The sequence below is a fragment of the Belonocnema kinseyi genome, chromosome 6 (assembly GCF_010883055.1).
Source record: "Belonocnema kinseyi isolate 2016_QV_RU_SX_M_011 chromosome 6, B_treatae_v1, whole genome shotgun sequence".
Classification (NCBI taxonomy): Eukaryota; Metazoa; Arthropoda; class Insecta; order Hymenoptera; family Cynipidae; genus Belonocnema; species Belonocnema kinseyi.
In genome coordinates this window covers 42,087,392-42,114,806 of record NC_046662.1, presented here as the reverse complement: position 1 = coordinate 42,114,806, position 27,415 = coordinate 42,087,392, and the positions used below count along the sequence as shown (strand labels likewise).

Here is a 27,415-nt window from a genome sequence, read left to right as displayed (position 1 = left end):
GTATTACTTTATTTCGTTGAAGTGTTAACTCAGGAGGCGCTTAAATTATTTCGTGACTGATAAGGAAAAGACCGAGATAAAAACCCAAGAAAAAGATTAAATAATATGGTTTTGCAATTGGAGCGAGCGGTGAAATAGCTTACTTACCAACTTTATGAAATTCTATTATTGTAGTTATTGTATTAAATTTATTATACTCAGTGTTTAAGGCTTTAACTGGTTTGAATATTATAAGAAATTGACAAGTAATTAGTTCTATTTTATTTATTTAGGTTTAAAGCGATATATCTGCACCGTCACCTTGCTCTTGGACCTATTGATATATTTTATTCAGGTCATATTTCTGGAATAATGTCTGTAAATACTCACTTGATGTGTGCCATATGTAAATATTTATAATTAGTATTTAAATTTTTCAACTGGCCCAATTATTACACAGATTTATAAGTAAATTGTACTATTTTATCAATTTAGACTTAAATTGATATTTTTGCACCGTGACCTTGTTTTCGGATGTTTTGATACAATTTATTGAGGTTTAATTGCTGACAAAAAATATCTGGTATTGCTGGAGTAAATTAAATATTATGTAAATATTCTGTTTTCACCAGATAGTGAGTAGTGGCATATATCGGCTACGATTCCTACTCAAATTTATGAGTAACGGCCCGAGTATAGAAAAATCATTTTGTTGTATATATATCGAGAAAATGAAGTTGGTTGTTGCTGCTTTGCTGTTTACCTCGGCAGTAATCATTCGTAAGTAAAATGATATTTATAACAATCATTATTTTTTTTCTTCTTTTTCAAATTATTGACTATTTACCGGCATTCATTTTATGGAATCATTTTGTACAAATTTTCTTGCCTTTTTTCACGTACGGAACATAGTTTCCCCAACTCGGAAGCATTGAATACCTAATTTCTCATGAATTAAAAGTTTGGAAGAATAATAATAATTTTCTCTAAAGAATCCTTAATGTAATCCTATATATAAAACTCGCAACCTCCAGTAGTAGCGTATGAAGGCGAAATCTTGTATGATCAAGTTAATGACGTGGTCTATTCTATGGCGACATCTTTCTTTAATGCATAAAATTAATCGAAATAAAAAACTAGATTTCTAGTTTTATGAAGCACCGATAATTATTTGAGGTTTGTCTTTTTATTTTCACTTTCAATTACAGCTGTTATTTTTAATGCATTATTATCATGTATAATATTTAAATTTGTTTCTCATAATTCTTCAATCGTTACATTAAATTACTGAAGATACTTTTCACCAGAATGTGATTTATTCAATGTTACAGGAATAATAATTTGAAGTTTATGTTAAAATCTAATTTTTCTAATAATATAAAAGAATATGAAATTAATAGATATATTGTGGAATCATTAAGCTTAATAATATTATGATATAAATTATAATATAATATTTTTTGAACGTTTTAGTTAAAATATTTTATGTATTTTTATATTTTCAAATTATAAAGCTTAATAATATAATGTTATACATGCTATTAACTCTTTATAATAATATTATATTTATATTTTATACTTTCAAATTATGTACAAAATAAAAATGAAATATAATTTTAATAAATCTAAAATTGGTTTATTTAACGTTGCAGGAATAATTATTTAAAGCTAAATTACAATTGAATAAATTTATTATATTAATGTTTTAATTGTGATAATGATTTAATGTTAAAAAACTTGTTATTTATATATTAAAATAAATAACACCGTATTTTTATTTTAACGTTATCTAATCAAAATTTATTAACTATTTGAGATTGGATCTATATTAATTCTAAATTTTACATAATTGAGTCGATAACCAAATTTTTTTTCACGTTTTAGTTATAATAATAATATTTTCATGATTTATAAATTTTAAACTTATAAAGCTTAATAATATTACGTTATGCATGCTCATAATTTTTACGATAATATTATATTCATATTTTTTAATTATTTATAAATTTGAAATTGAATATAATCTCAATCAATTTTAAATTGATTTATTCAATGTTATAGGAATAAGTTTTCAAATTTTATCTTAAAATCTAATTTTGTTCAATAATATAAAAGATTAATAAATTAATAGATATATTGTTAAATCATTAAGTTTAATAATATTATAATATAAATTAAAATTTAATAATAAAAAATAAAATATCAAAGTACATAAAGATTGAATTTAAATTGTTTAATATTTAGTAATATAAATATGTTATTTCCTCTCAGATTACGCAATTAAATATTAGCTATTACTTTCGCAATAAAAGTTCCTTTTTTTAAATACTTCTATTACAATTATATAATTTTTTATGGTGCTTTAAATATTGTTAAATGAGTATTTAAATGCAATTTTCTAAATTATACGTAAACATATTTTAATTTTTTTAACTTAGAAAGCTTATTGATAAATTAAATGTAGAGAAATGCAGTTTCAAATTTGAATGAAAATATAATGTAAACATTATTTGAAAGTTTCCATAAAAATAATAGTGTAATACTTTTATGTTGGGAAATAATTAATTAATCATCATCTGATTTTACCAAAACTCACATTATCTGAAATTAGTTTTCGAGTTTATTAATTAAGAGAAATTTTAGAAATGAAATTTTAAATTTAAAAAAATTTATTAACTAAAAATTATTCAAAGGTTTTACTAGGAATTATAGTTTAGTGCTTTTTATTTTGTAAAATGATTAATTGATATAAGCTGAATAGTTTTTTAAAACATTAAATTGAATAAAGATCAAAATTTATTACCTCAAATTTAAGTAATATAAATAACAAATAATTTAATTATTTACTTGTAGGTTATATAATGGAACATTGAATATTATTTGCATAATATAAATAAATTTATTTTTAAAGTACCTCAATTTCAATTAAGTAATTTTTCGGAATTATGCTGGTGTTTTGAGATTAATATTTTCATTCAATTTTCAAAAATATATGTAAAAATGTTTTAATTTTTTCTCTCAAATTAATATTAAGTCACTAAAAAATGAAATTTTTGTAAATAAAATTTTAAATCAGTGAAAAAAATTATTTGGGACTTTTTTATGTGACATTTTCTGGAATTAGTTTAAAAGTTTAAGATTAAATAAAAATTTTACAAATAAAAGTTCTAATTAAAAAATATTTATAAAATTAAAATTATTTGAATGTTTTATAACAGAATTATATTTTAATAGGTTTTCTTTGGTAAAATGGCCAATTGATTATTAGCTAATTAACGTTTCTGATTATAATCAGAAAAATTTAATAATTATTACAGTAAATAAAGATTAAAACTTAGTTCCTGAAATTGAAGCAACATAATTGAATTATTAACTTAAAGGTTCTATAATGGAATATTGAATATAATTTGAGTATCAAAAGTTAATTTATATTTGCAATTATATTATTTCATTAGATAATTTTTTTAATGATTCTGATGCATGAAAATGATTGTTCAATGCTTTTTATTTTATCATTAATGAAAAAATAAATTACTTGTTGGATGACTACTTTTTTCACAACATCGAACTAGATAAAGATTCAATTATACCTTTTTTTTAAACTAAGTATTTTTTGTTGTGCAATAATTTTTTCCAAACTTTTTGCTACCATATTAAAATTCAAGGGTCTTTAAGAAGAAAAAAGTGTTTTCTTGGTTTACATCTGGGTAATTTTTTAATTTAAATTTTCAAGGAGATAGGTAAACTAAAATCATTGAAAACACTTATTTTAAGAATTAGAACAATAAAAGCGTCTTGATAATTTCGAAAGATTTTGAGATTACATTTTTTTAAACAGCTATAAGAAAATTTTAAGCAGCTAGTATTTCATTTTGAAATAATCATTTAAAATTTTAAAGATTTCAAAATTGTTAAAAAAAAGTATGGGAAATTTTAAAACAATTAATTCTATTTTCCAGGATTTAATTTAAATTTGGGTAAACTTAATTTTTTAGGGCGTCAAGAGAAGGAAAAATAAATAGTTTAGATTCATGGGAAAATTTCAAACCATTTTTTAATAATGAGTTCTAAGAGATCATTAAAAAAGATTACAAAACGTTTTAAATTATTACATAAAATTAAAAAAAAATGAACTTAAAAGTTTTTAACGCAACATCGTGCCATAATATATAATTTTAGAGCAAATTTTAGTAAATTTAAGAGATATGTGTGAGTTTTGAAACGATTGAAAAACAATGAAAATTTATAAGATATTTTAGGACTTTTAAAAAATTTAGGATACTGACATAAATTCTTTATGTTCCCAAAACAATTACTTTCGATGTTTTAATTTAAAAAATAAGCTTTAGGAGAAACTTCAAAAATATTTTATAACGTCAAATATTTCCTTAAATTTAAAAAAAGAGTAGAAGATTTTAATGCAAAATGTTTCAATTTGGTAACATTACAAAATAAGATATAAAATAAACCATAAAATTCTGTAAATATAGCGAAGATTAAAGGAGAATGAAGAAGATTTTTAAACTGCAGAAGATTTAAAAAAATGCAGATTTATGTGAAAGTTTTTAAACAAAAAAAGCCAGACGTTAGAAACGCAAACCTCGGGACACTAATGTTTTTTTCAAATTAAAAATTGTGAAAAAATGTGTGTTTTGAAGCAGCGTTTGAGATTTGAAATAACTTTTCAAAATTTCAAGAAAAATTCCAGTCAGATAAAAATATTTTTAAGAATTTGAAAGGCATTGTATATATATTTATTTAAAAAAGGCTCGAAATTTTTCCTATTATTTTGTAAAATCCCATAAAGTATTTTTTTTGTAATCTATATTTTTTGTTGGCGGATCTAAAATATTCAAAAATCTCTTATAATTTCCGAAACTTTATGAAATATTTATCATTTCTTCTGGCATTATAAATGCCCTAAATATATTTTGAAAAGGCTAAAACTTTTCTAATGATTTATAAAATCCTGTAAATTAAAACATATATTTTTTAAATATTTTACATTCTTTTTTTGACATATCTGAAATATTTTTAAATATTTACTAATTGTCTCATGAAAATTATAAAATTTATATCATTCTAAAAAAAACTGCTGATACCTTTTTCCTTGCAAATAATTTGAAAATGCGTAAAACTAAAAAAATATCAAAAAATCATTGTTGTGTTACGTCAAAATATTGTTTAATGTATTTCTATATCACACTTCATTCTCAAAATCTATTTTTATTTGCAAAACGTCTATTATGGTTTTTAAACTAATACAAAAAAAATGTTACGTAACTGCAGTAAGGATATGGGAAGATAAAAGGGTTTACAATAATGTTTTACAATAATGTTACGTAATATGTGACCAAGAATATAAGTGCCCGGAAAATTTTAACGAATAAATTGTTATAGAAAATTAAGTAAATAATAAAAATGAGTGTAAAAGTGAGCGCGCCCATGCGCACGTACATAATAGTCTGGTATTTATAAAAACAGCTCTTGTATGAGAGCTTTTGTGATACTAATTTTGTTTCAGTATTTTTTCTTGCCTTTTAATACATTAATGCGCGGTAAGCAACGTTTAGACAAGGATATAAAAATTTCCTTTTGTAATCTGACCATTGCTAAGAATTATTTCTTTTTAAATGAATTTCTAACTTCTTAAATTTATAAACTTTATATTGTCTTGTTACAGAATTATCATTAGCCTTTCCGGATTCTAGGTCAGGTCTAGATGATCCTTTTTCAGATAATCGACTGGCCATAGATCCTGCTCGAATCAGAGCTGATAAAACACCAACTATAAGGACTAAACCTGGTTCCAGTTTAGATCCAGATTTTGTTCCTTCTGATGATGGACGGGCCACAGATCCACCTCAAGCCAAGATTATTGCACCAAATACTGAAGAAAATGAACTAGCTACCACTTTTGATAAAGATACTAGCCCACTAACCAGAGAAATCATTAAACCGGTTTCCAGTACTTCATTTGATTTAGGGGCACAAAAATAACTTGTGCGAGTTAAACGAGATTTAGAAGAAGATGAAGCTAAAAAACCTTAAAAAAAACAAAGAGGCTAAGAAAAAAAAAGCGTAAAAGAAAGAAAAAACAGAAAGCTGAGCGAAAGAGAAAAAAGAAGGAGGAAAAGAAGAAGAAGAAGGAGGCTAAAAACAGAAAAAGAGAGAAAAAAGAGAAAAAGAAGGCCGTAGAAAAGAAGAAGAAGAAAGCTGAAAAGAAGAAAAAAAATAAAGCAGCACAGGAGAAAAACCAAGAATGTAATCAAAAGAAAACAGAAAAAGAGGACCCGGATAAGAACCAAGAAGGTGACCAAAAGAAAAAAGAAAAAGAGGACTCAGAGAAAAACCAAGAAGCTGATCAAAAGAATGAAGAAAAAAAGACCCGGAGAAAAGCCAAAAAGCTGATCAAAAGAAAAAAGAAAAATAGGACTCGGAGAAAAACCAAGAAGCTGAACCAAAGAAAGAAGGAAAAGAGAAACTGGATAAAAGCCAAGAAGCTAAACAAAATAACGAATCAAATCCTGATACAGAATAATGTACTGAGTAGAATAAGACCTGCTAATAAGCTTGATAATTTTCACGTCCTGCATCATTTGATGATCTCTGAGCATTTGGAACAAATCACTAGAAACAATTCGTATATAAAGGACTACAGCAAGGATACAGCCTTCATTATTCCAGTAGCCATAAGGTCCAAGATGGTATTTTATACTATAAATTTATTCATATTTATTATTTGAACATTTTGTAAATTATACAATATTCTACAAAATAAAAACATAATACAGTGGCAATTTCTTTTGGGTTATTCTTTTGTCAATCAGCATGGTCTTCATTGTGGATAAAAAAACGAAAATATTCAAATTTTGTTGCTTAAAATATTTCATTATGTTTGGTTGAAAAAGCTGTGCAATTTACAGAAAACCCCTAAAATTACATCTCAAAAGCTGATATATGCATTGCTTTTTTATTTTTACACTTTCACTCCCAGGCAGCAAGCCCCCCAAAAGAAATATTTTTAGTATTTAAATAGAAAGGTTTATTTGTTTATTACTAATTGCTCAAAAAAATTTTATTTGTTCAAACATCACTGGATTCACACATTATCAAGTCTAATAAGCTGGCACCGTCACAATCGAATTTTGGGATTCTTCATAGCTCAGAATTTTTTGTGTTTTTTTTTGGCTAAAAAATAGAATTTTTGAACTCCTTTACTTATTTCAGCTAATTAACTTTCATGCGAACGTGCCATCTTAGATCAATCTATTCCTTAGATCCTCAACTTCCTAAAATCACAAAATAATAATAGTAATTCTACCAGAACTTTTGGCCCTCTTTGTGCTTAGCCATTTTTTAACATTGGTTCTGGTTCAATCCTTCCAAAACTGTATGCGATTTGAAAAAAATTAAAGAATAGAAATTGTTCATTTTAAAAAGATAAACCGTTTGTTTTGTACAATTTTTTGATAGGAAATAAACAGAAGAAAAATTGTTAATACAAAAAGGATGTACACATTTTCTATCATTTTGATAGGGCAATCGTTTTTTGTTTTAGTCCTAAAAGAAAACGCACTAAGAATTTTTTAAATAAATTTTTGGAAAAATGACACAAGATTGAGAAAAAAAGTGGGTAAAAACTATAAGCCAGGAAAAGAACTAAAAATCCGTTATTAATAATTCTTTGATAGTCCGGCCTAGTTTTTGTTTTATTCGTGAAAAATGGCATTGAAAGAAACTAAATTTTTGCAAAAGATTTTAAAAAATTAGCTTTTGTTGCAATAGTTCAAAATGAGATGCAAAATAAGAAAAAAAATTGAAAAAACAACACAAGGTGCAATAAAATGTTTAATTATAAAAACTTTCAAGTAAAATAGATTTAGGAATTTGCTCTTAACCTTTCTTTTATAGCACACTCACTTTCTTGAACTATTATAAAAACAAGATAATGGAAAAACATCTTTTTTAATATGAATGCACTTTACGTAATAAGAATGTGTTTGTTAAAGCCAAAGGGGCATTTTCAAAAAAGAATGCGCTCTCAACAAAAAAAATTGGCGATGGTATGACCTTCTATTTTAAAAGTTCGATGCCCTCAAGGAAAGATTAGATTATGAGAAAAAAATGTAATGGAAGTTAACAATTTAATATAATTAAATTATTTTGAAATTAATTGCAAAAGTAAAAGTTAAGAAAAATTTAAAAAGTTTCAGATTTAAATTTTCAATATTTTTGTTTATAATACTTCATTTCGTATTATTATTTATTCTTCAAATTTTTTAAATATTTATTTAATTTTATATAAATTATTTTTTAATCTTCAAATAAAAACCAAACATTTGTAAGATACCACCAGCAATATTATAAACTAAAATAAGAAATTTAAAACAAACCCGCTTTTATTGGAATTTCTAAATTCTAACAATTGAAATATTGACGTTTTTCTACTCCCTGAAAGATAAAAAATCGATTTTACTTCGTTGATTTATATTGTATAACTTTCGAAGGAATTACCCTACGCAATTAGGGAGTAAAATTAGGAACGAGTTCGTTTCATAGTCAAACAGACTATTAAAAATTCCCTAGTACTTTAAATGCGCCATAAGTTGAGGGACTGGTGACATAAAAATATTTGCTACATTTCGTGATTACAAGTTTAAAAAAGCAGTATTCTGGTTCAAGCTATAATACTTAAACATAATAATATAATAATAATATATTCAAAATAAATTGAGATTCGCTTGTTCAGTTCTGTAACCCAGCTAGTGAATGGTAGGGTAAACAACAAGGTTTTGCCCAACATGTGAAATTAGTTATACTATTCTTATCAGATTACTTGAGTGCATTGCAAATGTGCGTCCCTGATTGGCGATGTATCCCAGGGCATCACCATATAGAACATGCAAAAAATCTGACTCGCAAAAAATTATTTTGGCATTTTAGGCTGGAACCATTTTCAGTCTGTAAAAAAATGAGCCTATCCATCCTTAATAAAGAATATAATACATTAAATAATTGTGTGTCGAAAGTGTTCTCAAGTTTGCGTGACGCTAAAGCTCATGGTTTTCTCTTATGAATTTCACAAATAATTTGGAGGTAACATTTATGATGGAAAGATTTCCCATGCCAGCAATAGAGATTAGACGACAAGTTGATTTATTAAGGAAATCGTATGTGATGAGATCAGCTTTATAAAGCTGCAATCCTAAAGTGCATTACAATCATGATATTGCTGTTCCTGTGCAACCGCATATCGAGCCAATACCACCATAGCTTCTAGAAGTAACCGGCCTCATTAATCTGAAAGCCGAAGTAGAGATTCGGCAACCAAGAAAGAAAAGGTGGGCCAAGTGCGAAGATAAAACATCGTCTTCCCTTTTTACTTGCATACCCACATGCTAGCCGAAAAAATCAATGAACAGAATCCAGAAAATTAAAAACACCCAACAATTAACAACAATTCGATTTTGTTTCTCAACTAGCTACAATCAAGGTGAAAGTGAAACAGCAGCCTTTTATCAATAAAATCATTCCAGAAGGTGCGGATAACGAAAAGCTGATTGACGATGAAAGCAGCCCCGTTAGGGATAATAAAGACAATGTACACGGGTTGCTTAAACCACATGCGGAGATTATTGATCCCTTTGAAGTAAATAGCATAATTCCAGAAAAATTTCAGCGCCGTGATAGGAATTTTAGTCGTGCTTTACTGCAGTTTATTGGCGTTAATCAAAAAGGTCCCGGAGTTCACTCACAAAATTAAAAATACAAGTTTATTCTTCAAAATTGATATTTTCCTCTTCGAAGTAATCGTCATCGACTGCAATGAACGTATTCCAGCACTTAATCCAGTTCTCAAAACATTTGTTGTATCATGTCCTTTTGGCTGCTAAAACACCTTCCCCGTATAGGTTTTTTGAATCGATAAAATAGGAAAAAGATGCAGCGCGCTAAATCAGATAAATTCGCTGGCTGCGGAATGGTATTCGTTTCGTTTTTGGTCAGTAATTTGCAAATAATGATAGCATTGTGCGACGATGCATTTTCATGGTGCCAAATCTAGGAGTTGTTTACCCAGATATCCTGGTTTCACGCAAACGCTTCATAACACCCAAATAATACTTCTTGCTGACTGTCTGACTTTTTAGCAGAAATTCATTATTCACAACACCGTTCTAGTCCGTAAAAATCGTGAGCATCACCTTTTTTTCGACTAAAAACTACATGGCTTTTTCGTTTTGGGCTCATTGGGTGTTCGCTACTCGCTCGCCTGCATTATACTCATAAAGCCACGTCTCAGCTTCAGTAATGATTCGATTATGAATGTTCGGTCGGATTTAACTTTGGAAATCATGAGTTTTGCGAAATCCACCTTGGTGCAACACGGTTCAAACCCCAATTATCAACTAGAATATCTTGAACGGATCCATAAGCAATGTTCAATATATCGACCTCTTCTCTGATTGTTAATTAACGGTTTTCGGACAATGTCTGTTTAACTTTATCGATGTTCTGTTCGGTTTACGATTTTGACGGGCTGCCACTGCGTTCATCATCTTTGACGGACTCAAGACCAAATGTAAAGCTCTCGCGCCACTAGTAAACGTCTATTTTATAGCATAATTTTCCAAACACTTTTCTCACATTTACAAGGTTTTTCCATCAATTAATCCGTTTTTAACGCAAAATTTAATACACATTCGTAATTCTCTGCCGAAGGTACACATCACATTCAATTTGCAGGCACTTATATAGCACCTTATCTACCAGTTTTCTTCTATGCATTTGAGCTTAAAACTAGCTGTGTTAGAGGTGCAGACTCTACTGATCAGGTGTTTGATATAAAAATAGGCCAAAGACAGGTACTGCGTGGTTTCTGGTAGAGGAAGAAAGAGCAAGCGATTAGCCTATTATAGAGCCTACTCCATCAGCAAATATTTGCTTATCATAAGTACGCAGTAAGCTAAGGCATAAAGTAAATACATTATGAAGATATTTAAAGAATTCATCTATTCATCCTTCTGTCATTTTGGCTGTCAGATCCTGCCGCATTTCAAGAAGCTTCATAAGTGAGTAACGTTGCCTTCAATACTCTCAGGTGATGTGTAAGGACAACAGTGGTTAAATATGATCTTCAAACTACAACATGCTCATAATTTTGAATCTACTGCAACATCGTATTAATTTAAATCGTGGAAGTGTTAACTCAGAAGGCGCTCAAATTATTTCTTTGCTGATAAAGAAAAAACCGAGATAAAAACTCGAGAAAAACAGTAAATAACACGGTTTTGCAATTGGAACGAGTGGTGAAATAGCTTGCTTAAAATTATTATAAAATTCTATTCTTATAGTTATTGTATTGAATGTTGCATACCCAGTTAGTGTTTACGACTTTCAACTGGTCTTTAACTGGTTCAACTGGTTTACATGTAATTAGTACTATTTCATTAATTTAAATTTTAAGCGATATGTGTGCACCGTGACCTTGTTATTGGACGTAATGATATATTTTATTCAGGTCACCTTACTGGAAAAATGTCTGGTAATCCTGACATGATGTGTGCAATATGTAAATGTACTGTTTTCATCAGATAGTAAGTAGTGGCATATATCGATCAGGATGCTTATAAAAGTGCATCAGTTCTTAGTCCGATCCTCAAAGAATAAATTTTTTGTCTAAACGAGAAAATGAAGTTCGTTCTTGCTGCTCTGCTGTTTACCTCAGAAGTTCTCATTCGTAAGTAAAATGACATTGACAACAATCATTTATTTTTGCTTCCTTCTCAAATTATTATCGACCATTTTCCGCGATTCATATTATGGAATCATTTTTTACCAATTTTCTAGCCTTTTTCTTACGTACGAAACATAGTTTTTCAAACTTGGAAGCACTGAATACCTAATTCATCATGAATTAAAAGTTTGAAAGAATGATCATAATTTTCTCTAATGAATCATTACTATGATGTTTTAAAAACAGCTCTTGTATGAGGGATTCCGTGATACTGATATTTGTTTCAGTATTTTTTCTTGCCTTTTAATACATTAGTGCGCAGTAAGTAACGTTTAGACGAGGATGTCAAAATTTCTTTCTGTAATGTGTATATAGCTAGGAATTAATTTATTGTAAATGAATTCTTAACCTCTTTAATTTATAAACTCTATATTGTTTTGTTACAGAATTATCATTAGCCTTTCCGGATTCTAGGTCTGGTCCAGATGATGCTCGTTCAGATAATAGACTAGCCATAGATCCTGCTCAAATCGGAGCTGATAAAACACCAACAATAAAGACTAAACCTGGTACCAGTTCAGATCCAGATTTTGTTCCTTCTGATGATAGACGGACCACAGATCCATCTCAAGCCAAGATTATTGCACCAAATACTGAAGAAAATGAACTAGCTGGCACTTTTGATAAGGATACCAGCACGCTAACCAGAGAAATGATTAAACCGGTTTCCTGTAGTTCATCTGATTTAGGGGCACAAAAATATCTTGTGCGAGGTAAACGAGATGTAGAAGAAAATGCAGCTGAAAAACCTAAAAAAGACAAAGAGGCTAAGAAGAAAGAAAAGCGTGAAAGAAAGAAAAAAGAGAAAGCTGAACGAAAGCAAAAAAAGAAAGAGGAAAAAAAGAAGAAAAGGGAAGCTAAAAAACAGAAAAAGAGAGAGAAAAAAGAGAAAAAGAAAGCCGACAAAAAAAAGAAAGAGGAAGCTAATAAGGAGAGAAAGAAGAAAGAGGCAGAGAAGAAAAAACAAGAAGCCGAAAGAAACGAAAAAGGAAAAGAAGACCCGGATAAAAACAAAGAAGCTGATCAACAGAAAAAAGAAAAAGAGGAAGTGGAGAAAAAACATGAAGCTGATCAAAAGAAAACTGAAAAAGACGAAGCGGAGAAAAACCAAGAAACTTATCAACAGAAAAAAGAAAAAGAGGACCCGGATAAAAACCAAGAAGCTGAACAGAAAAAAGAGAAAGAGGATGCGGAGAAAAAACATGAAGCTGATCAAAAGAAAAATGAAAAATAGGAAGCGGAGAAAGGCCAAGAAGCTGATCAAAAGAAAAAAGAAGAAGAGGAAGCAGAGAAAAACCAAGAAGATAATCAAAAGAAAAAAAGACGCAAAGATAAACCAAGAATCTGACCAAAAGAAAAAAGAAAAATAGGTCCCGGAGAAAAACCAAGAAGTTGATCAAAAGTACGAATTAAATCCTTATACAGAATAATGTACTGATAATAATAAGGCATGCAAATAAGCTTGATAATTTTCACACCTTGGGTCATTCAATGAACTCTGAGCATTCGAAAAAAATCACCTGTGACAATTCGCATATAAAGGACTACAGTAAGCGTGCAGCCACCATTATTCCACTAGCCATAAGGTCCAAGATTGTACTTTTTACTATAAATTTATTCATATTAATTTCTTGAAAATATTTTAAATTATACAATATTCTACAAAATAATAACATAATACAGTGGAATTTTCTTTTAAATTATTTTTTGTTAATCAACATGGTCTTTAGTTTGGTGTAAAAAAGGGCAATACTTAAATTTTGTTTTCGAGAATGTTTCATTTTGTTTGTTTCAAAAAACAGTCCAATTTACAGAGAACCACTAAAATCACCTCCCAAAAGCTGAGATATGCATTGTTTTTTAATTTTCACTCTTTCAGTCCGAGCCAGCATACCCCCAAAAAGAATTATTATTAGTATTCGAATTGAACATTTTTATTTATTTATCACTAATTGCTCAAACCATTTTGAATTGCTCAAACATTACTGGTTTCAAATTTGATCAAATCTAATAAGCTAGCACCACCACAATCAAATTTTGGGATCCTTCATAGCTCAGGATTTTTGTCTTATTTGTTAGTGAAAAAAAAGAAATTTTGGGCCCCTTTACTTATTTCAGCTAATCGATTTTCTTGTGAAGGTGTAATAATTTTATTCTACCAGAATTTTAGCCTTCTTTTGGGCTCTTGAGATCTGCCAATAAATCCCCCAAAAATAACCTTTAAGTTCCAAAATAAATCCTTTTACCAAAATTTGAGTTTTATTGAAAATCTAATCCTCACGTACCATTGGCCTTTTTTGTGCCTAGCCATTTTTGACCATCGGTCCTGGTTCGATCCTTCCAAAACTGTATGCGATTTAAAAAAATTTTAAAGAACATAAATGGTTCATTTTGAGATGAACCGATTTTATTGTACAATTTATTTTCTTCAAAATAAACAGACAAAATTGTTTATACAAAAAGCATCTGTACATTTTACACCATTTCTTTTCGGCAATACTAGCAGTTTTCGTTTGAATCGTAAAAAATTACATTAAAATTTTTTTAAATGAAATTTTTTGAAAAACGTCACAGATTTAAACAGAAATAAGCACACCGTTTTAACACAAAAAGGATCCACAAATTTGTTATAACCATTCTTTGATAAAACACTTTTTTTTTGTTTTGATCCTAAAAAGAAACCAATGTTAAAACGTCTTTTCAACAAATTATTGAAAAAACGACACAAGATTGAGAAAAGAAGCAAATGGGTAAAAACTATAAGCCGAGAAAAGATCTATAAATCCTTTACTTCTAATGTTATGATAGGCGGGCCTAGTTTTTTTTCTAATCATAAAAAAATAACATTTAAAGAAAAATGTTAAATTTTTGAAAAACATTGAAAAAAATTATTCTTTGTTTTAATCTTTCAAAATAAGATTCAAAATTGGAAAATAAATTCTGTTTTTAAACAAGACCAGGTACCACAATATGTTTAATAACAAAATGTGCTAACTAAAATAGATCTAAGAATTTGCTCTTGACCTTCCTTTTATAGGATACACACTTTCTTGAATTATTTGAAAAACAAGATAATGAAAATACATCTGTTTCAATATGAGTGCACGTTACGTGATGAGAATGTGCCCGTTAAAACCGAAGGACCTTTATCAAAAGAGTATTTACTCTCAACAAAAAACAGTTAGCGATAGCATGATCTTCAATTTCTAACAATTGTCGCACAAATTTCCCGTGTAGATAATTATTATCGAGGAACCATTATGTGCATTTTTCATTTTTAATAATTTCAAACACCCCAAATATTTTTTTGAATTACGCAAAAATGATTGGATTTAAAATTGAGAAATCTAGTTTGTTTTTATGGGCTAGCTAGCATCCAATTAGGGCCCGAAAGGAACGATTAAATTATGATAAGAAAAAAAATTAATTTAAGTTAATAATTAAATTTAGTTTAATTATTTTGAATTACATTGCAAAAGAAAAAGTTAAGAAAAATTTTTTTAAAATCTTCTAACCAGAAAATTCATCATTATGAATCGATAATCAATAAAACTTAAACAAATTATACAAGTGCCGAGGCATTCGTTTCAGAAAGGTTGACTTTCACCTCTTTATCTTAAATAGTACAATTTTCATGAATGAAATTTTAGGTATCTAATCTAACGTTATATGCATCTACATTCCTAATTAATATTTTTTCACTTTCTGGAGCCCAACTTGTGAAATCAAGTATACTATTCTTATCAGAGCACTTGAGTGCATTGCAGAAGTGCTTCCGTGACTGGCGAAATATCCCAAGACAACACCGTAAAGACCATTAAAAAAATCTAACTTCAAAAAAATTTTGGCGTATTAGGCTGTAACCATCTTAAGTCTGTGAAAAAATCAGCTTCTTCGTCCTCAATAAATAATAAGATAAATCAAATGATTTTCTGCCAAAAGTGCTCTCAAGTTTGCGTGACGGTAAATCTTGTGGTTTCCTCTTATGAGTTTCACAGATAAGTTAAAGGTAACACTACTGTTGAAAAGGATTCCCATGCGAGCAATAGAGATAAAGGACAAGTTTTATTTATTGGAGCGAAAGTCTTTAATGAGATGTGTTATGCAACCGCATAACGAGCCAATACCACCACAGCTTCTAGAAATAGTTGGCCTCATTAATCTAGAGGCGGAAGTAGAAATTCGGCAACCAAGGAAGAAAAGGTGGGCTACGTACGAAGGGAAAGCATCATCTCCTCTTTTTACTTACATACCCGCATGATAGTGTGCAAAATAAATAAACAGAATCCAGCTGATTAAAAAAAAATAGTTAACAACAATTCGATTTTGTTTTTAAACTAGCTTTAATGAAGATCAAAGTGAAACAGCAGCCTTTTATCAATAAAATCCTTCCAGAAGGTGCAGGTAACGAAAAGCTGATTGAGGATGAAGGCAGCGCTGTTTGGGATAATAAAGACAATGTACACGCGCGACTTAAACCACATGCGGAGATTATTGATTCCTTTGAAGTAAATATCATAACTCTAGAAAAATTGCAGCGCCGTCAAAGGAATCTTAGTCGTGCTTTATTAAAGTTCAGTGACGTTGATCAAAAAGTTCCTGGAATTCACTCGCGAAATTGAAAATACAAGTTTATTCTTAAAAATTGATAATGTCCTTTTCGAAGTAATCCCCATCGACTGCAATGCACGTATGCCAGCGCTTAATCCAGTTCTCAAAACATTTGTTGTATCATGTCCTCTTGGCTGATAAAACGCCTTCCCCGCATTGGTTTTTTAAGTCGATCAAATAGGAAAAAGATGCACGAAGCTAAATCAGGTAATTTCACTGACTGCGAAATGGTATTCGTTGCGTTTTTGGTTGTTTACTTGGAAATCATTCCTTTTGCGATATCCACTTTGCTGAAACATGGCTCAAACCCAAAATTTTAACTATAATATCTTGAACGGATCCATAAGCTATGTTCAAGTCATCTGCCTGTTCTCTGATTGCTAATTTGCGGTTTTCGGCTAACATTTGTTTCGCTTTATCGATTTTTTATTCGGTTTTCGGTGTCTAGCTGCGTTAGAGATGCAGACTCTACTGAACAGGTGTTTGATACGAAAATAGCATAAAGACAGTTAGGCACTGCGTGGTTTCTGCTAGAGGATGAAAGAGCGAGCGATATGCCTGTTATAAAGCCTACTCCATCAGAAAATATTTGCTTATTATAAGTACGCAGCAAGCTAAGGCGTAAAGTATATACATTATGAAGGTTTTGGCTGTGGGGACCTGCCGCATTGTACGAAGCTTCCTAGGCGACTGACGTCGAGTTCAATACTCTCGGCTGATGTATGAGGACAACAGTGGTTGAATATGATCTTTAAACTACACCATGCTCAGAATTTTGAACCTACTGAACTATCGTATGAATTTCATTCTTTAAAGTGTTAGCTCAGGAGGCGCTTCAATTATTCCGTGGCTGATGAATAAAAAGCTCGAGAAAAAGAATAACAAGCACGATTCTGCAATTGGAATCAGTATTGTAATAGCTTACTTACAACCATTACAAATTCTATTCATATAGTCATTGCTTAAAATTGTTGCATATCCAGTTACTGTTTAAGGCTTTCAACTGGTCTGATGATTATGAAAATTTACAAGTAATTAATACTATATTGTTAATTTAGATTTAAAGCGATATGTCTGCAACAACACCTTGTTCTTGGATGTATTGATATATTTAATTCAGGTCACATTACTTAAAAAATGTCTTGTAATACTGACTTGATGTGCACAATATGTAAATATGCTGTTCCCATGAGATAGTAAGTAGTGGTATATATTGGTCAGGATGCTTATAAAAGTGCATCAGTTTTCAATCCAATCTTTGAAGAATAATTTTTTTGTGTAATCGATAAAATGAAGTTCGTTGTTGCTGCTCTGCTGTTCACATCGGCAGTAATCATTCGTAAGTAAAATAACATGTATGAGAATCATTCATTTTTTCATCTTTCTTAAATTATCGACCATTTTCCGGAATTCAAATTATGGATTTATTTTGTACAAGTTTTCTTTCCTCTTTCTTACGTACGGTAAAAACAGCTATTGTATGAGGGATTTAGTGATTCTAATATTTGTTTTAATATTTTGTCTTGCCTTTCACTATATTGATGCGCAACAAGCAACGTTTATACAAGTTTTTCCGAATTTCTTTCTGTAATGCGATCAAAGCTTTACGAAGAGAAATTTCAAAAGATTATTTCACGGAACAGCTTTCTGATTTTATTCACGCTTTGACGCAAGAACTAAGTTCTCGAAACCAATACTTTTATAGCAATGCCCGTTGATCTGAAAGCAAGTGTTCTGAAATATGAGTTCTGAAGCCCAAGCGTAAATAAAATCAATCAGCAGATCCGTAAATTAATCTCTTGAAGTTTCTCTCAATGCAGGAATGAATTATTTTTGAATGATTTTCTAAACTCCCAAATTCATAAACTTAATGTTGTTTTCTTACAGAATTATATTTAGCCTTTCCGGATCCCAGTTCAGGTCTAGATGTTCCTTCTTCAGATAGTCGACCAGCCACAGTTTCAGCTCAAGGGGTAGCTGATTAAATAAAAACTAAAAAGTCTAAATCCAGTTCCGGTTCAGATCCAGCTATTCTTCCTCCCGATGATTTATCAACCACGGATATAGCACAAACCCGAGCTGATTTAGAGGCACAAAAAATTATAGTTCGAGTTAAACGAGATGCTAATGAAAATACAGCTGTGAAATGTTAAAAAGCCAAAAAGGATGAGAAAAAAGAACAGTAAAAGGAAGAAAAAAGAGAAAGCCAAGGAAAAGAAGAAAAAGAAGGACGAAGATGCAAAAAGGAAAGCCGAACGGAAGAAGAAAAAGAATGCTGAACATCAGAAAAGGAAAGCCGAACAAAAGAAGAAAAGGGAGCCGAAAAGCAGAAAAGGAAAGCTGAAAGAGGGAAAAAGAAAGCCGAAAAAAAGGAAAATCGAATATGAGAAAAAGAAATCTGAACAAAAGAAGAAAAAGGAAGACCGAGATAAGAAAAGGAAAGCCGAAAAAGAGAAAAAGAGAGCCGCACATGAGAAAAAAAGCCGAAAATGAGAAAAAAAGGAAAGCCCGAGAGAAGAAAAAAAAGGAAGCGGCCGAGAAGAAAAAGCAAAAAGCTAAAAAGAAGAAAAAGTGTTAATACTAGTCAAGGTACTGATCAAGATAAGGCATACAAATAAGCTCAATAATTTTGACATCTTGCGTCATTGGAAAATCTTTGAGCATTTGAGAAAAGCGCGTGGGACAATTCGGATATGAGGGATTGCAGCAAGCCTTCCACCAACTTTCGAAAAAATCTCATTTTGATAGGTTAAAAACAGTGCAATTTACAGAGAATCCCTAAAATCACTTTCCCAAATGTGCCACATGCATTGCTTTATTATTTTAATTGTTTCATTCCCAACTAAAATTCCCAAAAAATAGATTATTTTTAGTATTCGAATTTGAAAGTTTGATTTATTTATTACTAATTGATAAACCATTTTTATTTTTTCAAACAGTACTTGTTTTACATTTTATTAAATCCAATAAGCTAGCACCTTCAAAATCGAATTCTCGGTCCACTCTTAGTCTCCTTTACTTTTTTTAACAAATAAATCGTATCAACTTCCTAAAATTACAAAATAATAATAATAATTCAATTCCACTATAATTTTGGCCTTCCTTTGTGCTCTTAAAATGCACAAAAAACCCTATATGTTCCAAAATCAACCCATTTTCAAAAAATGTGAATTTCTCGAAAATATAATCCTGGCCTGCTATTGGCTTTTTTAGTGGTAGGGTTTTGGTAGGGTGGATACTTTTTATTAATCGTTAAGAAATACATCAAAAATATAAAATAATAATTTAGTCGTCAAGCTTTGCAAGCTGTGCTGTAAATAAACAGTCAAAAATTGTTCATCCAAAAATAATCCACAAATTTGTTACCAATCATTTTTTGCTACTACGTGCAGTTTTCATTTTAATCGTAAAAAATAATATACAAAAATCCCTAAATAAAATGTTTTAAAAAGCGTAAATTTAATTTCAATTTTTACTTAAAAAGGGTATACAAATTTGTTCTAATCCTTTCTTGATCATACACGTGTTTTTTTGTTTTTATCGCAAAAAATAACATTAAAAGAAAATAATTAAATTTTGAGAAAAAAATGATTTTTTGTTTCGGTATTCCAAAATGAGATGCAAAATAAAAAAATCAAATTTGAAAAAACAACACAAGGTACGCTAAAATATTTAACAACAAAAGTTTTCGACGAAAATAGATTGAAGAAATTGCTCTTGACCTTTCTTTTCTAGGACACATACTTTCTCGAACTATTATGAAAACAAGATAATGGAAATACATATGTTCGAATATGAATGCACGTTATGTGATGACAATGTGTTTGTTAAAGCCGAAGAAGCTTTGTCAAAAGATAATTCACTCTAAACAAATTAAACTTTTCGATGGAATGACCTTCAATTTTAAAAGGTCGATGCCCAAATTTTTCGTGTAGATAATTATCTAGGAACTATTCAGGCCAGGATAGATCGCCTGATCTTTAATGTTGCGTTGCCAGGGGGGTCTATTATGTTCATTATTTTTTCATAATTTTAAACTTTATAATAATAAGACTATCATTATAATAAATTAGGCATCGCTGTGTCAGGTAGTTAGGCGCTCGGAATCCACGTTAAAAGTCCGGCGTTTGATCCCTGAGCCTCTGCCCTTGGAAATTTTCTTATGTACTTTTACGAGGATCTAGTGGTTCAGATCCCACTTTAAGCTCTAGGTCCGCGTGTCATGCACTTCACGGAAACCCAAACCGTAAATGGTGGGTTAAACAACAAGGTTTTGTCCAACTTGTCAAATTAGGTATACTATTCTTATCAGATCACTTCAGTGATTTACAAAAGAGCGTCCGTGACTTACGATATATTCCAGTACAACGCCTTGCAGACTATTCAAAAAATCAAACTCGAAAAATATAGTATTCAGAATAATAGGCTATTAACATCTTACTGTTGGCAATGTTTCCCATGCTACCAAGAGATTAAATGACAAGTTGATTTTTCGGGGGGAAACGTCTTGATTGACATTTCTGTGCAACCGTATAACGAGCCAATACCACAACAGCTTCTAGAAGTAGGTGGCCTCATTAATTCAAAAGCAGAAGTAGAAATTCGGCAACTAAGATACTAAAAGATGGGCTAAGTACGAAGGGAAAACATTATCTTTTCTTTTCACTTGCATACCCGCTAACTAGCAAGAAGCAAAAATAAACAGAATCCAGCAGACTAAAAATACCCAATAGTTAACAAACATTTACTCTTATTTTTGTAACTAGCTGCAATTAAGATGAAAATGGAACAGTACAGCCTTTTATCAATAAAATCCTTCTAGAACGTGCAGATAACAAAAAGCTGATTGAAAATGTAAGCACCGGTGTAAGAGATAATAATAATAATTTTCTCCAAAGATTTATTACTAAGATTTTTTTCGAACATCTCTTTCATGAGGGATTTAATCATCCTAATGCATGTTTCAAGTTTTTTGTACCGTTTAACAAATTAACGCGCAACAATCACGTTGAGACAAGGTTATCAAAAATTCTGTCTGTAAATCGAACAAAGCTAGGACTGAATTCTTTCCAAATAAATTTCTAACCTCCGAAATTCATAAAATTTATCTTGTTTTGTTACAGAATTATGTTTAGCCTTCCCGGATTCTAGTTAAGGTCTAGATTTGCCCCTTCCAGATGATGGAAAGGCCACAGATTCAGCTCAAGTTGGATCTGATAAAACAAAAACTAAAAAGACTAAATCAAGTTCCGGTTCAGATCCAGGTGTTGTTTCCTGTGAGAATGTATCAGCCACAGATCCGGCCTGAATCGGAGCCAATAAAACACCAAGTGAAAGTTTTAAACCAGCTTCCGGTTCAGATCCAGAGGTTGTTCCTCCAGATGATGGACCGGCGGCAGATCCAACTTAAGTCGGAGCTAGTAAATCACCAATTGAAAAGTCTAAATCGGGTTTCAGTTCAGATCAAGATGTTGTTCCCGCTGATGATGAATCGGCTACCGATCCAGCTCAAGTCGGAGCTAGTAAAACACTTGATAAAAAGACTAAACCAGGTTCCAGTTCAAATCCAGATGTTCCTCCTCCTGATGTTAAATCGACCACAGATACTTCTCAAGCCAAGACTAATACACTAAAAACTAAAGACAATGAACAGGCTACTAGTTTAGGTAAAGATACTAGTACATCAACAACAAAAATGATTAAACCGGTTTCCGGTTCTTCAGCTAATTTTGGGGCACATCAAATTTCTGTTTAAGCTAAACGAGATGCAAAAGGAAATGTAGCTAACAAATGTAAAAAATCCGTACAAGATAAGGAAAAAAAGAAATGTGAAATGAAGAGAAAAAAAGCCGAAGAAGAGAAAAGAAAGAAGGACGAAGATATGAAAAAGGAAGCCGAACAAAAGAAGAAAATAGAGGCTGATCAAAAGAAGAAAAGGAAAACTGAAGAAAAGAAGAAAAATAAGGCCGAAGAAAATAAGAAAAAGGAGGCCGAACAAAAGATGAAAAGGGAGGCTGAAAATCAGAAAAAAAAGCCGAAGAAAAGAATAAGAAGGAGGCTGAAAATCAGAAAAGGAAAGTCGAAAAAAAGAATTAAAAGGGGGCCGAAAATAAGAAAAAAAAAGCCGAACATGAGCAAAGGTAAGCCGAAAAAAGCAGAAAATGGAGACACAACATAAGAGAAGGAAAGCCGAATATGAGAAAAGGAAAGCCCAAAATAAGAAAAAAAATAAAGCCCGCGAGGAGGAAACAAAGAAAGCGGCTAAGAAAGTTAATTAAGTTAAAGTTAAGTTACTAAGAAAGTTGATTATAATCAACAACAAGCCGAACAAAAGAAAAAACAAAAAGAGGAAAAAGGGAAAAGACAAAAATCTAAACAAGCGAAAAATCCCATACTAATTAAGGCACGGATCAGAATAAGACATACAAATAAGCTTGACAATTTTGGCATCATAGATCATTCGGAAATCTTCGAGCATTTGAAAATATGTCATAAGGTCGAATATTAAGCTTTATATTACAAATTCAATCATATGTATTATTTGAACCTATTGTACAGTCAAAATTGTTTGGGATTATTTTCCTATCAATCAACTTAGTCATTAGGTTGGTTTTAAAAAAGGTCCAAATTCTAATTTCGTTTTCGAGACTATTTCATTTTGGTACCTTCAAAAAAAGAGTGCTATTCACAGAGAACCCCTAAAATCACATCCCTAAATGTGCCATATGCATTAATTTTTTTACTCTTTCACTTTCAACTAGCGCGCCCGCGAAAAAATTGTTCTTGGTATTCAAACTAAAAAGTTTGATTTATTATTCACTAATTGCTCAAAACATTTTTGTTTGTATAATATTACCAGTTTCACATTTTATCAAGTCTAATGAGCTAGCACCACCACTATCGAATTTTGGGATTCTTCATAGCTCAGAACTTTTATCTTTTGCCTCTTTTGGAGGTGCTATATTACATACATCTAGCACCTCAACTTCCTAACATCGCAAAATAATCATTCAATTCCACCAGAATTTGTGCTTTCTTTTGGGTTTCCGTAAAAAATCCCCAAAACAACCCTTACGTACAGTTTTCATTTTAATCGTGAAAAAATAATATTGAAAATTTCTTAAATAAAATGTTTTGAAAAACGATCTAAAATACAAACAGAAATCAAGAAAACATGTTAACACAAAAAGTGTCTGAGTAGTTGTTTTAATCACTTTTTGATCGTCCACGTGTTTTTTTAGTCATAAAAAAAAATAACCCAAAAATTTGTTAAGTAAAATTTGTGGAAAAACGACACAGGATAGAAACAAAAATACATGGGAAAAACTGCAAACCTAAGAAAGATCTAAAAATTCTATACTGACAATTTTTTGATAGTGGGCTTAATTTTTGTTTTAATCCTAAAAAATAACATTGGAAGAAAAAAATTGCATTTTTGCAAAAAATTGCAAAAGTCTAATGAAATGTTTAATAAGATAATTGTATGATGGAAAAAAATCAATTTATAAACTTCAATTTGATCATTTACTTTAACATAATTATTTTGAGTTAAATCGTAAAAGTGGCGAAAAGTAAAAATTGAAAAATTAGCTTTGAACAAGTAAATCCATAACTTTGAATCCGTAACCATTATAACTTAAAAAATTCACTCCACTAGTGCGGCATGAGTTTCAGATAGATGGACTTTTATCATTTTTATCTTAAACAGCACCATTTTTGAAAATTAAGTTTTTAATATTTTTATTTTTAACACTTTATTTCGTATTATTAATCATTCTTGAAATCCTCCAAATATTTTTTATTTTAAATTATTTATATTTAAGTCTTAAACTGAAAATCAAACAGTTGTAAGTAATCACATAATAAAAATTGAAGTAAGGGATACAAAACAAGACCGCTATTGTTGCAATTTCTGAAGTTCGAAATTTTAAATATTTTAGAACATTTTCAAGTTCAAAATAATTTAAATAAAGTGCCTAATTCTAAAATCTTGTCATTTTTGTGGTCTGAATTGGACCAACTAATTTTTCATTGCTTTAAATTTATTCCAGAGAATTTAATGCAAAATACATTAGTTACGCATCTCGAAAATTGAAACTTAGGAACTATTCAGTCTTTCAATTTGATACTCTACGATTTCGGGGAATTTTAAAAAACACAATATTCTGTACCTTTAAAATTAAATACAAACAATTTAGAATATTTAAATTTAAAAAACTACATTTCAAACTGCTTAAAGTAAAAACCAACCAATTTGGAATATTTACGTCTAAAATTATCAATATAAAAGGTAATTTCAAAGCTTTCAATATGAAATTTGTCAATTTTGAAAGACTAAAAAGTGAAATTATTCTAAAGTTTCTAATATTTGATTTTTACACTATTATCGGTTTAAGAGGAATATAATTCTAAAAACAAGAAAAATTTCTGGTTTTTTCCGCTTATCAAACATTTGTCCAAGTCATTAATAATATTATTTTCAACAGGAAGGTTTTGAATAAACTTATCATAAATGCACTGAAAAAAATTAATGTGATAGTCAAATAATTAACTTTATTAAATTTAAAGTGAACTTGATAAAATAATTAATTAAAAGAGTAATAAATATTTGAGAATATAATATCCATTTAAAACATACTTCATTGTCTAAGATTTTTTGTTTTATTAAATAAGGCTGTTTCTAGTCTTCATCCTTAATTGCGGGATAACGAGACACTTCGAAAAATAGAAAGAAACCCATATAATAAAAAATATATTTTTACCTTCGTTTTTTAATTCTTTCGTTTTGAAGTATAAAAATTTAGTTGCAATATATATATATTTATATGAGAATTTAAAGCTATAATTATGAAAAGAAATTTTAGAAGTTTTAAAGCTTATGAGTGTGATTAATAAATATCATATTATATAGTTATTTAAAAAGCTTGAAACATGAAATAAATTCTTATTGGAGACTTTGAAAATTATTCAATTTGAACTTAAAGCGTCATAAATTAAAAAATTCTAAAGTGCGTTCCAAAATTGAATAATACTTAAATTATGATTTTGAAACTAAATAATTAAAAATGATTATTTTCAGATTGCTAATTATGATTTTTAAAATTCTATTATTTTCATCTAAGGTGCAAAATTAATAAATTAAAAATCAAGGAGAAGAACCTAATGTCGAAAAAAATTTTATGGTACTTAGTACTGATATAAATGTACTAATAAACTATGACATTGGCGTGGCAGGAAATTTCGCAAGACTTTTTTTAAAGTTTTGAAATTTTTAAAAGTTTGTTTTTCAGAAGAGCACTTGTAGTTGGAAACATGAAGGTTATGGCCTGAATAAACTCAAGTGAAATGGATTTACTGTGTCAATGATTCTAGTTTTTTTTCGTGTTGAAGCCATAATTAGTCGATATTTTATCTTTGTTTTTTGTGACAAAGCATATTCACGAATGTAAAAATGTGTCCCAATTGCTTTCTGTTATTGAACTATGCCCTAAATAAATTCAAATATTCTCACAATGCAATTATTATTTTTTCTCTATCAAATTCATAAAATGATAAATGAAGGTTAACATAAAATAAAAAATCAATTTAATATTTAAAACCTACCATTTATTTCAAATATTTAATTAAAATCTTGACCACGATTTCCCTTAAAGGTTTTAACTAATTGAATTAATAGACATTTATCAGTAATTAAAGAAATTTTACCGATTGAAAATTTAAGATCTAAACTGTGGAAAATATTATAATGTAACCTTAATTAAAATGCATTATTACTTATCGTGCGCATATTGTTTGAGAAAAACTGCCTAAGAATCATTCACCTAGTTTTGGTCTGTGTTGCTCAATTATAGCAATGAACTGGATGATATTGTACGACCATGATGCGTAGAATCGTAATTTTCTCCTTCCTCTAGATATTTGATAGTATATATAGGCTGCAATTTGTCTAAAAAATCAGAATTTACAACAAGCCTTCTGAAGTACAGTTCTGCAGATATCAAGAAGATGAAGTTTGCTTTCGCTGCTTTGCTTTTTGGCTCTGCGGTACTCATTCGTAAGTATAATCATATTATTATTGACAATATATTTCTTAAATCTGCCTCCAAATATCGAACTTATTCGGATAATTATTAAACGGTATCAGTTCATACAATTTTTTAATATTCATTTTACGAACATCTATTGTCTCAAGTTGAAAAATTAAAGGCAAAACTTCTTTGTAAAGTGAAATGTTTGAAGGATACTTTTAATTTTCTGCAAAGAATAATCAGAAAGATGTTTCGATAACTGCTCTTGTTTCCGAGATTAAGTAATCATAAATGCTGTTTTAATATTCTTTCTTGGTTTCTATTATATCATTCCATAAAAAGCATATTTTCCACTTGTCTTTCAGTATTTTTATGTTTTGAAATTTAAGAATAACAGAAATAATTTATTGTAAACTGAATTTCTCGCACACTGTATTCATTAAATTTATATTGGTTTGTTATAGAATTATATTCAGCCTTTCCGGCACCTAATCCTCCACCTGCACAATCTAAGCCTCCAGATGGTAAAGCAGATGGAAATGAAGACCCAGATAATGATGATGCAGTTGATGATGATGGACCTTCTAAAGGAGCAGGAAAACAAGGAGCTGTTAAGGCACCTCAGAAAGACGCGACACAAAAAATGCAGGGTACACAAATCAGTGCTCTAGTCAATGTTCATTTAGTACCTCAGGAAGGAAATAAGACTCCATCTCTAGACCTGAATAACATAGTCGCAATGAAAGCAGATGCAGGACATTCTGGAAAAGCTAAAAAGCCACCTAAAGGAGATAAACAAATGCCTATGGGCGATGGTCCACCTTCTGGACCAGATGAAAAGCAACCACCACCGGGTGGAGATTACCCACCACAGCAACAACCTCAGGGAGGAGATGGAAAAATGCCTAAGGGTGACGGTCCACCATCTGGGCCAGATTCCAAGCAACCGCCCCCGGGCGGAGATTACCCACCACAGCAGCAACCTCAAGGAGGAGGTGCA

At 30.0% G+C, this 27,415-nt stretch overlaps 2 protein-coding genes across 2 annotated transcripts in view; both read left to right on the top strand.

Annotated features, from left to right (window-relative positions):
- Positions 1–710: 710 nt before the first annotated feature.
- LOC117175347 (reticulocyte-binding protein 2 homolog a-like) lies at positions 711–22,334 on the top strand (the record flags this gene model as incomplete). Its single annotated transcript, XM_033365054.1, has 9 exons — positions 711–759; positions 5,663–5,940; positions 6,255–6,686; positions 9,476–9,665; positions 12,163–12,595; positions 12,690–13,126; positions 16,118–16,236; positions 21,565–21,939; positions 22,257–22,334. Coding segments are annotated over exons 1-9 (2,391 nt in total), but the record flags the coding sequence as incomplete, so codon positions are not given.
- A 183-nt stretch (positions 22,335–22,517) lies between these two features.
- Positions 22,518–27,415, top strand: part of LOC117175346 (protein piccolo-like) — a 28,283-nt gene continuing 23,385 nt past the window's right edge. The window contains exons 1-2 of the mRNA XM_033365053.1: positions 22,518–22,527; positions 26,880–27,410. Of these exons, the coding sequence (XP_033220944.1) occupies positions 22,518–22,527; positions 26,880–27,410 (541 nt within the window). The remainder of the gene's footprint in view (positions 22,528–26,879; positions 27,411–27,415) is intronic.